Here is a 16,265-nt window from a genome sequence, read left to right as displayed (position 1 = left end):
TTCCTGGATTTGGATTGACTTTTTGATTTGATCATCCTGAATTGCAGCAGCTTAATATTCTACTTAGCATTTGCCATTGTTACATATGTTGCATCATGCTTGACTTTCAAAAAATATTAACATAAATTTAATGTTCAAAAATCTCTTTTTTCACTTTATTTGATTGGGTATGGTATTAACCTATAATTCACATTCAGAACAAAAAATAAATAAATGTAAGTAATGCTTTGGCTGATACAGGACAAGGTACTGAGAATCTTGAGCTATAAAATCTATTATACTGTTTGTATTTCTGGGTCCAGGAACATATCTCTCACACCTTGAATTGTTATAAATATGTTCATTAGCATCTGCCATAAAATCAGTCAAATAATAGGCAAGACAGGCCTCTGCCTACGGGTGTCAGAGGTTGCGGGGCCTCTGCCTACGGGTGTCAGAGGTTGCGGGACCTCTGCCAACGGGTGTCAGAGGTTATGGGGCCTCTGCCTACAGGTGTCAGAGGTTGCAGGGCCTCTGCCTACAGGTGTCAGAGGTTGCGGGGCCTCTGCCAATGGGTGTCAGAGGTTGCGGGGATGCATGTTTCTTGCACTACATGCTTGACAGAATACTTTTTTCCCAACTACAAAGGAAAATTAAGGGGCATATGTTGTAATAATTGCGGCACTGCTGCGATTATTAACAATCCATTTTGCAACAGATATTTTCATTGATAAGGAAAATATCCCCATTAACTTACATGGACAGTGGTATTGATAACCGATGTCCCTGTCATTTAATTCCCGGCATTTTGGTCAGTCATACACATTTGTGAAAGACATTGCAGATGTGCACTGTACCAGTTTCCGATTTAGGTCCCGACATTTGTGTGGCACATGTTGAGAAAGTACAGATGTTTGGTACTTTGTGCAGTGTGCCAGACCTGGACTGCACATGTGCAGTACAGGTCTGCGACATACTGTAGGATGCAGTACGACATCAGACAGTCAGTGCAGCACCCCCGTCAGCCGTCACAGCACATTGCACGGACAGGCTCCTTTTGTAGCCCTTGTGCCTGCGGGTGCTAATTAGTTCATTAGCTCGATATCTCATATTGTAATGTGATCCTGGGCGGTAAAATTCTGCCCAGATCACATTAAATATGTGATCTGCTATGGTAAATGGCCCCTAAAGTGGTTTACACCATCTGAAGATCACCCTGCTAAGCCAGAAGCAGAGTGAAGGACCCCATACACTAATGCGACATGTCGGACCATCGGCCTCCCGGGCGGCAGGGTCACATAAGATATATTGTATGCGGTCCTTTTGCTTACGATGTATCTTGTGTGATTCCAGCCATGCCTGCGGGGTCCGACATGTCGCTAGTGCAGCACAGTCAATCTAGGGGATCAGATCCGATGCGCACGGGACCGCGCATCAGATCGGAAACACATCCGAAATGCCCGATTTCATCCGATATATTGGCCCGAATGGCTGAAATCGGGCATTATCGTTCAAGTATATGGGGCCCTTGAGATTAATGCATCCAGTATGATGTGGGCGGAGCTACACTTGTGGCTCCACTTTGCCCACACGGCCCACATGCCGGCATGGAGGCACTGATTTCTGTATATGCAATAGGCAAAGCAGATGATCCTCCCCGCAACCAGGTGACAGTGAGTGCGTGTAGCCCTGTGTGTGCGTGTTTGACTTGAGGGGAGGCATGCTGTCTCAGGGGTAAAAGAGCTGTGGGGATTGCTGTGTGTTTTTGGGGGTACGGGGAATTTGTGTGGATGGGAGATCTGTGAGTCAGCGTAGAATGCTAGTGTATTTCAGAGAGTGGGCAGAAGCTGAGCTGTGTGTGTTGGGGGGGGGGGGGCTGTGTGAGAAGGGGAGAGATCTGTGAGAAAAGAGCTTTGTGGGGAGGGGGTCTGAATGGGGGGGGGGCTGAGCCTTGTGTGTGTGTTTGGGGGGGGGGGTATATTTTTGAGAAAGGAAGAGCTATGTGAGTATGGCGGTATGAGTGAGGGGGGAGATAGCTGGGGGATCTGAATGAGGGGGGAGAAAGGTGGGGAGGTCTCAGAGAGTGGTGAGAGGCTGAGCTGTGTGTTTTTGTGTGTGTGTGTTTGTTTGTGTGTGTGTGTGTGTGTGTGTGTGTGTGTGTGTGTGTGTGTGTGTGTGTGTGTCTGGGTGGGAGGGGAGGGGTCTGTGTGGGATGGTAGGTGTCAGGACAACTAGAAGGTAAGCATGCTACACCTAATCCTCAACCTCCCTAACCCTCCTGACCAGCAGCTGGACCCTAACCCTGCAGCCTAAACGAAACCCTCCCCAGTGGTGCCTAACCCTAACCCCCCCCCCCCCCCCCCCCCCTTCCTGCAGCTTAAACCTAACCTGTTCCTCCCCCACAGCCTAACCCTAACAAGATCTGCATGCTTTACACTGGTGAGAAATGTGCTTTTAATAATGTATGTACATTGATAAGAGATTTATATAACGTATTTATTATAGCTATAAGTTTAACTAAATATTTGTTTCTCTATTGTCTGCAGTCAGCAGAGTTCTTTGAGATGCTGGAAAGAATGCAGGTAAGCGATGCAATGCATCCTAACAATAGAAATAAAAACGTTTTTAAAAACTTTTTTTGAATTTTTTTGCCTCATTCCACACAGAAGATTTTGGCCTGAGTTTTCCCAGTCCTTCCCGAACCACACTACACAGCAGAATGTGTTGTCAGTAATAGGAACAGATTCAATTACCTGTAGTAGGACTTAGCATGCGGCTAAAGCACCAGGTTTAGAGCAAGGGGTGGTATTCATGTGACCGGCGGTCGGGAGACCGACGGTCACATGAATACCACCCCTTGCGGGTGTAGTATGTCAGCATACCGACGCCGGGATCCCGGCAGGGAGTGGCAAGTGCAGTAAACCCCTTGCGGGCTCGCTGCACTCGCCACGCTGCGGGCTCAGTGGCGTCCTGCGGTCGCCACGGTTTCTATTCCCACTCTATGGGTGTCGTGGACACCAGCTAGTGGAAATAGTCCCTGTTGGTCGGCATGCCGACCATCGGGATAGTGAGGGGGCGGGATTTCGGTGGAGGTCATGTGACCATCGGTCTCTACATACTACACCCAGTGCAAGAAGCTATTCGATTAGACAATTTCCCCATGCATTAAGCCAGTGGTTAACGTGTGTTAAGCTAATTCCGGGTTAAGTGCCCGGAATCTATGGATTACCCCATGCGGTAAACTCCAAAGGGTGCATTTAATGCACACTAGAAAAACTAATTGAATAGCTCCAGGTAGAATTTTATCTGCATGGTACAGTAAGTCTCGCTGCTAATTAAATCTGCCCAATAGTCTCAGCTCTAGTCATACACTATAAATTCTGTTTTCTATGAAATGTTGTAGTGACTTTAGTCATTTCAACTATCAACAAAACTATAAACCTACTACCGGCTGAGGCGTGTCTTGTGCATGTGTGTTCACTCATAGGTTAACCTAATTCAAATATATAGACACAGAGACAAGTATTGGGAGTTAAAAAGCTATTTATTTATTGATAGTAAACCAATAACTAAATGGTGTAATTGTAAGGATGGACCCTACTCAGTGCAGCAATGCAAGCTGAGTAACAACAATTGCATTGCAGACAGAGTTCACCCTATGGATGCCCTTAAAAGATAAGTAGGGTATGCAACTCAACCTTCCACCTAGCAGTTCACCCAAAAGGTGTATTTGCTGCTCAAGTGAAGCTTCTCCAGACTTTCCAATCAATCTCAATGAAGGTGAGTGCACCCACCAAGCCACCTGCACCCAGGCTGATAACTAACTGTCATTTACTGGCAAAATATCTAACTACAAGAAAGACGGGAGATTGTGTAGGGAATTATCTCAAGTGAAAGTGCCACAGACCTGAAGCCAGAGGCTTAAAAACATAACAAACCACACCCCTAACACAGCTATTGGTAAGAGCATAACAGGTGACCACCACTCTAGACCGCCCCTTGTCTCATGGTTTAAACTACTATCAGCTTATGGCAGCCTTCAAAAATAAATAAAAAAATAAAATAAAATAAATGGTTATAGAAATTATTGTATGTGCTGTATTTAGCAGAGTCCCGACAATTACATGTAACTGAGTCATCTACTGATCATTGCCGAAGTCTGTTCTTTAAGGCTCTCTATTAGAAGACAGGTGAGCAGCACCAAAATCGACTGGTGCTGTCATTATGTGAGTGCCAGGAACAGTGGCACATCTATAATGGGTGCATGGTGTGCTGCACACTGCTTATGGGTCGAGGGGATTTCGCCCCATGCACCCAATACCTAGGACAGATTTACCATGTCTGTGTTGCATCCCAAATGTATCTGGAAAGACAGCGCTGGTATAGCTTTTTGCAAAGACTTTATCTCTGTGTCAGAGTCTTGTGTGCATACACCATCTTTCATAATACGTTGCCGGAAAGATGGGTGCTTCAATGGGAGCATATTTTGGGGCAGCACGGACGGTGTAATGGTTAGCATAATTGCCTCACACCACAGAGGTCATGGGTTCAATTCCGACTATGGCAGAGGTTCTCAAACGAGGCACCCCAATAGTCCAGGATTTAAGTTTATCCATGCTTGGCCACAGGTGAATTAATTAGCACCTTAGTCAATTAGTTTATACCTAAAACCTGGACTGTTGGGGTGCCTTGAGCACCGTGTTTGAGAACCTTTGCACTATGGACCTAACAGTGTGAAGTTTGTATATTCTCCGCATGCTTGGGTGGATTTCCTCCAGGTACTCTGGTTTCCTCCCACAAACCAAAAATATTCTGGTAGATTAGCTCCAAACAAAATTAACATTAGCGTGAATGTGTGTGCTGTACATGTGGTAGGGAATATAGACTGCAAACTCCACTAGGGCAGAGACTGATGTGAATGGCCAAATATTCTTTGTTAAGTGCTGCGGAATATGTGTGCACTACTGTATATAAACAACTACAGGGTGTCTCACACGCGCGCGTACACACACACACACACACACACACACACACACACACACACACACACACACGTAGGGGGTGAATAGTGGGGGTCATTCCGAGTTGATAGCTAGATGAAAATGTTCGCTGCGCAGCGATGATGCCAAAAAACGGCACTTCTGTGCATACGTATGCGGCACAATGCGCACGTGCGACGTACTTTCACAACGGCCAATGTAGTTTCACACAAGGTCTAGCGACGATTTTCAGTCGCACTGCTCGCCGCATAGTGATTGACATGAAGTGGGCGTTTCTGGGTGTCAACTGACCGTTTTCAGGGAGTGTTCGAAAAACACAGGCATGCCAGGAAAAACGCAGATGTGGCTGGGCAAACGCAGGGCGTGTTTGTGACGTCAAAACAGGAACTGAACAGTCTGAAGTGATCACAAGCGCTGAGTAGGTCTGAAGCTACTCTGAAACTGCACAAAATTATTTTGTAGCCGCTGTGCGATTCTTTCGATCGCACTTCTGCTAAGCTAAATTACACTCCCAGTGGGAGGCGGCATAGCGTTTGCACGGCTGCTAAAAACTCGGAATGACCACCAGTGTGTCATACATGTGGGGTAGGGTGGTACAGGGAGTTACACAGGGGGAGGAGGTTTACAGTGTCATACACATGGGGATAGGGGGGTACAAGGGTCACACCAGAAGTGAGAGGAGTAGTGGGTACAGAGGTTCACACACTTGAGGGCGGTAGGTGGGTACGGTGGGCCACATACTGGGGTGTGGGTGGAGTAGGTGTGTACAGGGGGTCATACAACAAAGGGATAGGTGGGTACACGGGGTCAGACACCGGGGGTGAGGGGTCGGTGGGTACAGGGAGGATCACAGACACATGGAGGTAGGGGGTCATACACTGGGGGGGTAGGGGGCTACAGGGCTCCCTGGGCACTCACCGCTTTGTGCTCCGATCCACCTCGGGGTCATCTGTAGGGTGTCAGAGAATGAGGCAGGCAGATCCACGTACAGGCCTCCCGGCATCGGAGATACCTCCGCTGTTGGGTTCAGGGAGGTCAGCAGCAGGGGGAGCAGTGGGCCCTGAAGTCAGTTCGGGCCCCGTAACAGCTGCATCCCCTGCACCAACGATAGTTACGCAACTGATAGGATGTGACAGGAGGTGGGGATGGGGATAAACCCGTACCTATTGTAGGACTTACTTTCCAAATCTACTAGTATAGCCTATGGGGGTTAGGAAGCTCCCACCATGGCTCTATTATTGAATAGTAAGTAAAAATGGATGATTAAAATTTAAGCCCCCCTTTAATTATTTAATACTAATCAACACTGTTAAATGTAATGCTACTCTATGGCAGAAGTAGATTAAGTAGGGTGTTCAATTAGCTGAGAAATCACGCAATTTACCGTAATTGCCGTTTTAGACATTTTGCGTCTTTTTCGCTGTAAAAACTGACTTTTTGTGGGTGTGTGCGCTCCTATTCATATGCAAATTAGTGAAAACGGATAAATCTGTCCGTACCCCCCAAAAAAGCAAAACTAACATCTGATAACAGTATAAAAGTTTATTATTGGTTATAACAAAAGTATTTCTGGTACTTGAATTGGGTCAAATGGCTGCTATATGCATTTTTTTTTTAAATGTAAAAATATAATAGAACGCAATTTTTTCAGCAAAATAAGTGCTAAAATTAAATTTCGGGTACATAGAAATGAGTATAAGTACAGTATATATATATATATATATATATATAGGTCATTCTAGGGGACTTTTAAAAAAAAGTGGAAACAGACTGATTACTCCCATCTGCAAGTCTAAAAACACTTATCCCACTCATAAAGCACCCCAATATACCTGCCCCATACCCTGTACCCCAATTTCCATCATTTTGCACTTTTCCACCCCAAAAATGATGTGTCATTATTGGGCAATGAAAAATAATTAAAAACTTCTAAGTAGCTTCATTCATTCAGGGGGGTGTCCCAGGGGTTCAGAATCAAATCCTGGCATTTTTTAACTTAAAATAAGGATTTTCCCCAAGTTTATCACCTGCTCAGAGTTGATTCATTGAAATTCACTGTAAAATTGCCGTGAAAACATTGTGCGTAATCAGACCCTATTGTACTGTATATCGAGAAAGCTTTGTACAACAAATGTAATTTCTGTTCCGTTTGTAAAAAGTTAAAAGGTTGCTAAATACACAAACACACATATTTCACGCATCATTACTTTTATTTTCTAAATCACCTTTTTCAGCCTGACTGAAACACTGTGAAGAATTGCTGTGCAATAAAGAAAATTAGTGACACCATTTAGATGTTTAATGAGCTGTCATATGTGTTATAAGTATATCATTTTGTATACAAAGAGTTTGTCATTTATCTGTATGATCTTTGGTTTCATGATTATCCATGCATATACTGCTAGGGGGTACAGCGCTGTGCTCAGTATTCAGGTGCCTTGCTAAGAAATCAGATCTTAATTAGATCTTGAAAAACATTTTAGACCAGGTGCAGTAAATTGTAATTATATATTGTATTGCATTATATTATGATTCATGATACTATGATGAGCAAAGCTAGTGACGTAGGGGGTGACTCAGATCTAATCGCTGCTGTGCGTTTTCGCACAGCGGGTGATCAAGTGCTAACTGCGCATGCTTATACACTGCAATACGCACACGCGTCGGACAGCAACAAAGGGCATCGCTGGTTAGCGACGGGATGGTGTGAAAAATCCGTTAGCACGGGCGTTCGCAAGGTGATTGACAGGCGGAAGCCATCTGTGGGTGGTAACTGACCGTTTACTGGTAGTGTCCGTAAAAATGCAGGCGTTCCCAAGCGTTTTCAGGGAGTGTGTCTGACGTCAGCTCCGGCCCCGATCAGCCTGTTCTGATCGTACTGTAGGAGTAAGTCCTGGGCTGCACAGAGACTGCACACAGTGGATTTTGGGGGTCACTCCGACTCGTTCGCACGCAGCGGTTCTTCAATGCAGTGCGAACGGGTCGGGACTGCGGCTGCGCGGCGCCCGTAATGCGCATGCGCGTTGTTGCCCAGCGACGGCAGTCGCCGGGCAACGACGCCAGGACCGAAGAAAGTGATCGAAGGCCTGATCGCAAGAAGATTGACAGCGGAAAGGATGATTGGGGCGTCTACTCACCGTTTTCCGGGTGTGGTAAGGCGAACGCAGGCGTGTTCAGGCGTTTGGAGGGCGGATGTCTGACGTCACAGCCGGGACCTTCAGCGCTGTATCCGTCGAACTGGGTAAGTAGCTGCTGGGCTGGTCTTGTTTTGCAGGAAACATTTTAGCAAAGCAGGGCTGCACAAGCGATCGGTCCCATCATCTGCATGTACCCTATTGGCTGGCTCTGTTTGCTGTGCCGATGATAACCGCAGTGCTGTCTACATGACAGCAGGCAGTGTTGGGTAGGGCGATTGGCATCTGCCTTGTGATACACTCCCCTTGTCTGTCCTGCAGTGCGTTATGGGAACTTCCAGGTTCGGGGGCGGTTGGTGAGTGCTGATTGCGATGCGCTGTTGGTGAAGATGATTTCAGGTAACATTCACACATACCACATACACCCCCCCCCCCCCCACACACACACACACACACACACACACACAAATACACCACACACACTACAGATGTGTCCTCATACATATTGCCTTAATGTGCCACATAGCGGGAGATGCCTGGTGTGAGTGAGCTAACTGGTCCTATGCAACCCCGTTAGCACCAGGGTTTTTGTTTTTTTCCCAAAATTGCGTCTTATTTACATCGCTGGGTGAATAGGATGCACAAGCAATCTCTGCTGATTAAAATTATATGCAGCATGCCTATATTCTCTGTGTGTCTACATCTGTAACTGTATACGAAATGGTACATTACAGTGTTTTCTAGGACAACACTGTAACGTACCATTTCGTATGCATATACAGCCACAGTCACACACAGAATATATGCATAAAATTTTAATCAGCATAAGTTGCTTGTGTGTCCTATTCGCATTAATTTGTGAATGAAATGCATTTTAATTGAAAAAGTCGCACATAAAGATGCTTGGCGCTAACAAGTCACGCTACGGTGTGGTTTGATTAAAAGGGCTGTCTGCAGAGAGGCTGGATATAAGTGGACACATCTGTACATACACCACACACACACAACACCTCTTCACTTGCATAATGTGTACAAGGGGCTCTACCTGGCATAACGTGTGTAAGGGGCTCTATATAGCTTAATGTGTATAAGGGTCTCTACCTGGCGTAATGAGTGTAAGGGGCTCTACCTGGGATAATGTTTGTAAAGGGGCTCTACCTGGCGTAATGTGTGCAAAAGGCTCTACTGTGATATATAAGGAATACTACTGTGTGGTGTATTTTGAGTAACGGACACTACTGTGTGGTGTAATGTGAGTAACGGACACTACTGTACAGTGTAATGTGACTAATGGACAATACTGTTCGGTGTAATGTGAATTTGCACTATTCTGTATCCACGCCCCTTCCCCATGAAGCCATGTCCCTATATTTTGATGTGCATGAATTCTCTTTCTGGCAGAGGGCACCATAATATCTAGCTACCTACTGTATTGTGATCACGATAGGTGTAGGTGATCTCCATACTGCTATCACCATCTTCTTGCAACTGTCTTCACCATCCTATCAGCTCTCACTGGTCTTAGTTTCTCTCATCCCCTGTGAATGAGAGTCCCATCCACATTCTCTTCATACTTTGCTGTCTTTTGGTATCCATTTCCGTATTGGTCTAACCCCTGTCCCACTCTTGCACCTCCTAGACCTTTGCATCACCCAGGTCCTTACACCACCCAGGCCTCTACACTGCCCTGGCTCCTACACCAATCAATGCTTCTGCGCCACCTATGTCTCTGCATCATACAGGCCTTAGTCAGGGTGGGCAACAGAAAACTTGGGGCCTGGTATACTTATATCTCTGCCCCCCTCCACTTTCCCTCCATCTTCCCTCCTCTTCTGAACCTGAAGCCAGTAAAGATGACTATATATACTGAATATATATATATATATATATATATATATAAAATTTACATTAGAAAGGAAATGTAATATAGTAAATATACACATACCACGCATTCAGCTGCCTTAGGGGTGTGGAGAGACTCTGCAGTCAGCGGCACAGACGGGCAGTAGTGTTGCTACTGCAGATTGCTTCTTCTGCTTGCAGTCAGGTTATGCTGCAAAAATGGTTCGTTCACCTCCCTCTGCTCTTCGGTGGCCGCGGCAGCAGGGTAGCATGGGGTAGGATAGAAGAGCCGATGCTGGCACAGTGTTAAATATAATGATACTAGGAGATTCATCGCGCCCTACGGGCGCTCTTCACACCGTCGTTAGGGGCTACGCCCCGTTAACCTCTGCACGCCTTTGAACATACGCAGGGCGGTAGATAACAGAATCAGAAACGCAGGGCAGTATAGAGGGCATACAGAAATGGGTTCCGGTTGAGATAAGATAGAGAGGCGTAGGGGGAGAGAAAGGGAATGTACAGAAACGCTGTGCGATCGGTAAAGGATAGGGAGAGTCAGGGTGGTAGGGAGAGGATAAAGAGAGGGAAGGTGTTAGACAGAAAATACCGTTGCAAGGGCCTACGATCCATTATCCCCTGCACGGGCTTCAGCTGTGCTATAATTGTTATTATATGGAGTATTACCTGTTTTTTTTTATGGCAGTGGGTAAATATTGTAAGGGGGGAGGGCGTGCGATTGTCAAGGGGGCGTAGGCCTTTGTGAGGGCGTGCAGAGTGGCCGCAGGGAACAATGAATAACATACTGTAGAGTGTAGTATATATTGCTAGGGTCTGCATTATGAAGTACCAGATGAGTAACAGCAATGCACTGTAGATAAGATACGAAGGTGCTGTGGCCACAGGTAGCAGAGCCGCTTATACACACAGTGGCCACAGGTAGCAGAGCCGCTTATACACACAATACCCACAGGGGGCAGAGGCGCTTATACACACAGTGCCCACAGATAGCAGAGCCGCTTATACACACAATACCCACAGGTAGCAGAACCGCTTATACACACAATACCCACAGGGGGCAGAGGCGCTTATACACACAGTGCCCACAGGTAGCAGAGCCGCTTATACACACAATACCCACAGGGGGCAACGGCGCTTATACACACAGTGCCCACAGGTAGCAGAAGCGCTTATACACACAATACCCACAGGTAGCAGAGCCGCTTATACACACAATGGCCACAGGTAGCAGAGCCGCTTATACACACAATACCCACAGGTAGCAGAGGCGCTTATACACACAGTGGCCACAGGTAGCAGAGCCGCTTATACACACAATGCCCACAGGTAGCAGAGCCGCTTATACACACAATACCCACAGGGGCAGAGGCGCTTATACACACAGTGCCCACAGGGTGCAGAGGCGCTTATACACACAGTGCCCACAGATAGCAGAGCCGCTTATACACACAATACCCACAGGGGGCAGAACCGCTTATACACACAATACCCACAGGGGGCAGAGGCGCTTATACACACAGTGCCCACAGATAGCAGAGCCGCTTATACACACAATACCCACAGGTAGCAGAACCGCTTATACACACAATACCCACAGGTAGCAGAACCGCTTATACACACAATACCCACAGGTAGCAGAACCGCTTATACACACAATACCCACAGGTAGCAGAACCGCTTATACACACAATACCCACAGGTAGCAGAGCCGCTTATACACACAATACCCACGGGGGGCAGAGGCGCTTATACACACAGTGCCCACAGGTAGCAGAGGGGCTTATACACACAATACCCACAGGTAGCAGAGGCGCTTATACACACAATACCGACAGGTAGCAGAGCCGCTTATACACACAATGGCCACAGGTAGCAGAGCCGCTTATACACACAATACCCACAGGTAGCAGAGGCGCTTATACACACAGTGGCCACAGGTAGCAGAGCCGCTTATACACACAATGCCCACAGGTAGCAGAACCGCTTATACACACAATACCCACAGGTAGCAGAACCGCTTATACACACAATACCCACAGGTAGCAGAGCCGCTTATACACACATTACCCACAGGTAGCAGAACCGCTTATACACACAGTGCCCACAGGTAGCAGAGGGGCTTATACACACAATGGGCACAGGTAGCAGAACCGCTTATACACACAATACCCACAGGGGGCAGAGACGCTTATACACACAGTGCCCACAGCTAGCTGAGCCGCTTATACACACAATACCCCCAGGTAGCAGAGGCGCTTATACACAGTGCCCACAGGTAGCAGAGGTGCTTATACACACAATGGGCACAGGTAGCAGAGCCACGTGTACACACAATACCCACAGGTAGCAGAGCGGCGTATACACACACGGTTGGGTGGGAGGTGGGTGTGAGGATGCCACGGTTGCGGGGGCGGGTGGTGCTGCAGGAAGGGGAGGGGTGTGGGGTGCGGGAGCAGGGGTCCTGTGCGTAGGGGAGGGGCGGGGTGCCATGGGTGGAGGGTTGGGAGCAGGGGTGATGTGGGTGTGGGAGAAGCTGGTGTGGGAGTGCCGTGGATGGGGGAGGGGGGCTGCTGGGGGTGGAGTGACAGGTGCGGAGGGGGGGCAGGGGCTGGAGCAGTGGTGGTGCAGTTGGGTGGTGGGAGGCAGCTGCTGGGGTTCCAAGGGTTGGGGCGGTGGTGCGGGTGGGGGAGGGGTGGGTGCAGGATGGGGCAGTTGCGGTGGTGGTGCGGGTTGGGTGAAGGATGCAGCAGGGGGGAGAGGTGGGTATGGGGGAGGGGCAGGGTTGCAGCGGGTGGGGGAGGGGCGGGGGGTGCTGCAGGTGTGGGAGCTACGGGTGGGGGCGTGAGTGCCGCGGGTGGGAGCGGATGTGGGGGATGCGTTGGGTGCCGCAGGGGGGGCCAGCGGGTGTTGGTGCTGTGGGTAGGGGAGGGGGCAGAGTGCCACGGGTGGTGCGGGTGTTGGTGGTGCGGGTGGGGGATGGGGTGGAGTGCCACGGGTGGTGGGTGGATGCGGTGGGTGTCGCGGGTAGGTGGCGCGGGTGTTGGTGCTGCGGGTGGGAGTGCCGCGAGTGGGGGGCGAATGCGGTTGGTTGCCTCGGGTGTTGGTGCTACGGGTGGGGGAGGGGGCGGGAGTTCCGCGGGTGGTGGGTGGATGCGGCGGGTGTTTGTGCTACGGGTGGGGGCGGGAGCAGTGGCGCCACAACGTGGGTGCGGGGGGTGCGGCCTGCACCTGGGTGTTACCCTCTGAGGGGTGACACCAAAGTCCCGGCTCCTGTCACAGTCCAGAACCCAGCACTGCAGATTCAGCAGTGTCCGGGTGAAGGCCGTATGCCCCGACCCACAATGTGCCGAAAACGGGTGTCGGGACGCGGAGCCACGCCCCCTTCCGCGAAGCCACGCCCCCTTTTCACCCGCGACCGCTGGTAAGTGACGGGTGGATGCCGCGGGTGGGGGGCAGATGCGGGTGGTTGCCGCGGGTGGGAGGGGGGGCGAGTTGTGACGAAAACGGGGGTCGGGACGCGAAGCCACACCCCCTTCCGCGAAGCCACGCCCCCTTTTCACCCGCGACCGCGGGTAAGTGACGGGTGGTTGCCGCGGGTGGGAGAGGGAGCGAGAGCAGCTGCCAGTGCTCAGCATGTCCCCCTGAACTCTGCAGCAGCCGCTAGTCTGTGACTGTGTGGCGAGTAGTGTGAGTTCCGCTCACAGTCAGCGGCTGCGATGTCACCAGAGAGTGTACAGGGAGGAGGGAGACAGGGGACTGGGCGGAGATGGGGAGGGGACTGGGCGGAGAGAGGGAGGGGACTGTTCCTGGCCAGATCTGTGCCTGTGACTCCGCCCAGCGTTACGGGCACAGAGTCACAGACTTGGGCAAATATATAGGAGATATATTTGGAGAGGTACCGCACCGGTGTATAATAAGTATAGAGTATCAATTTGTTTTACCAAAATGAAAAATTCAAAGAAAACATGGTTTTCTAATCATAATTTGGTGGTGCACCCTGAGTCAATGGGGCTGCTAACAACAACAGTATGGAGAAAAAAGAGACTCTTTTGTGGGCGCACTCTTTACTTTTAAATAATGTAATGTATGAAATATTAAAGATAAATATAAATATAAAATGTAACTTTTATTAGTATCGTGGAATAAAAGATCGTCAGTGGTCAATAAGGTAACAATCAGATGATGTAATGAAGTAACTAGCAAATAAATGCTGATACTTGATAACACGAAAACATTGAGATAAATTAAATAATAATTAAATTAATAACAATTAAATGCTGATAATAGCATAATAAGTTCCGGCTGCCAAAATACAATAAGAGTGCTTTAAGAAGTTAACATAAATCATTCTGGAGGCAAATGAGCTGCCAATATGTGTTGGCCCCGTATTCATCCAAATTGAAACAGTTGTATGGCTGAAATGTTAGAGACTGAAGATTGTAGTTTTGCCAATTTTAATAAGAGAAAAAGCAGTAAGAGATAAGATAGCAAGGTGAATCTGCTGTCAGTGTTAGACTCTGAGCATGATGGACCAATATCAGCTCTACTACACTGGGTCTTCCTCAAGGGTCGCCCACTGGAGTACTGACCCAGCCCAACACTGATTAGCTTCCAAGATCAGACGGCTTTGGGCGTTTCCAGTGTGGCATGGTAGTAGAGAGATACGAACGATAGCGGAAACTCTGGAATCACTGATAAGAGTTCACGAAATTTATAGTGTGAAGAAAAAGATGGATCTGCTGCCAATGTTAGACAGGGGTAAACCCGGAATCAGTGGTGAGAGTCCACGAAAATAGATAGATAGGAATAAGAAAGAAATGGGGAGCAAATAGACGTGCCAAAAGAGGCCCTTACTGACAATTAGAAAATTAATTCAAAATGAACATTTCTAAATAACTAATACCAGTTAATGGCATATAATGGAGATAAGCAGGCACCTGTGCTGACTATAGAAAAACCAGATGGATTATGGTCAGATTCTTCACAGATTTCTCCATACTGTTGTTGTTAGCAGCCCCATTGACTCAGGGTGCACTACCAAATTATGATTAGAAAACCATGTTTTCTTTCTATTTTTCATTTTGGTAAAACAAATTGATACTCTATACTTATTATACACCGGTGCGGTACCTCTCCAAATATATGATGTTTTGTTGCTGAGTTAAACTCAGTTTCTATACCTTGCACAGTTATTTACTTATTTCTTCTTATTTACCAGGATCTCTTTCCTTTCTTCCCTCTTCAGTGGTGCCATAACACACATTCATTTGGTAACTTTCATTTATACTTTTACAACCGTATTCACAGCCACATTCAAGACTATGACCACATTTTCATTAAAAACAGAACTTATATCTAAACGCAGAAATGTAGAGGATTTAGGTGATATTTTCTCAGACACCTGTCAGAGTCTAGGTACTCCCAAAGATTGGAGATCTGACCTCTCCAAATTACAAAAAAGCTTGCAAAGAAGGATTAGGCTGACTTGGGACATCACCACTTTAGAAAATTATCATAAGACCAAAATCTCCCCCAGAGGCTTACGACCTAGAGTTTTTCCATCTTTTCCCCTGGCCACAGAGAATTTGAAGGCCGAATGGGAAGCTACCTTATTGACAATAAATAATATACAATGGGCGCTAAGTTTGTTATACTGTCAATTACAATAATTAATTGCAGCTCACACAAGGAGGATCTGGATGTCCTCCTAAATAAAGGGACACAGTACCTAAACAATAGAATTATACGTGTGAGCGCACATGTATTAAAAAATATGGTTAATTAGGCTGCTGGTTTGGTAAATTAAAAATGTTTTTATTAATATAAAACAGACTAAATAAACATTTACAGAATAAAAACCATCACAATGGAAATCGCAGAATGGATTTATGCATATATCCCCGCTATGGCCAATTGGACTTTGTATGATTAGTATTGAGCATGCATGCCTATAGAGTTAGCTGGTTAGTTAGAACAAGTCATGGTCCTTAAATACAGTCTTGATCGTTTGTAACTGTTTGGTCCCTCTAGGGGATTTTTAATGGTGGTGTTAGTATTTAGTTGATTAGACAAGAACCAGAAGTTGTCCCTTAATACATATTAATGGCACAGTCCATTTGGATGAAACAGCTTTCCTCAGATGATGTTATATAATGCCAGTTTATACTGGTTAGAAGTGTGATGCTGATAGATTTTATAATCAGTTAGTCCCCCGTCGTGACACTCATATGGGCAATGCTTACCCTCCCACTCTGCGGCGGTTCTCATGTCTGCGGCTGGGCTAAATCACACT

The 16,265-nt window shown here is 47.4% G+C and overlaps 1 protein-coding gene and 1 pseudogene across 9 annotated transcripts in view; one reads left to right on the top strand and one right to left on the bottom strand.

The window, feature by feature from the left end:
* RAP1GAP2 (RAP1 GTPase activating protein 2) overlaps nucleotides 1-16,265 on the top strand; it is a 1,491,256-nt gene that overhangs the window by 1,210,115 nt on the left and 264,876 nt on the right. For all 9 annotated transcript variants that reach the window (XM_063956011.1, XM_063956008.1, XM_063956013.1 and 6 more), the window contains one exon: nucleotides 2,526-2,561. In XM_063956011.1, the coding sequence (XP_063812081.1) occupies nucleotides 2,526-2,561 (36 nt within the window). The remainder of the gene's footprint in view (nucleotides 1-2,525; nucleotides 2,562-16,265) is intronic.
* LOC135051502 (5S ribosomal RNA) lies at nucleotides 14,514-14,632 on the bottom strand (annotated as a pseudogene).

The sequence above is a fragment of the Pseudophryne corroboree genome, chromosome 2 (assembly GCF_028390025.1).
Source record: "Pseudophryne corroboree isolate aPseCor3 chromosome 2, aPseCor3.hap2, whole genome shotgun sequence".
Lineage (NCBI taxonomy): Eukaryota > Metazoa > Chordata > Amphibia > Anura > Myobatrachidae > Pseudophryne > Pseudophryne corroboree.
This window is presented reverse-complemented; position numbering and strand designations above follow the sequence as displayed.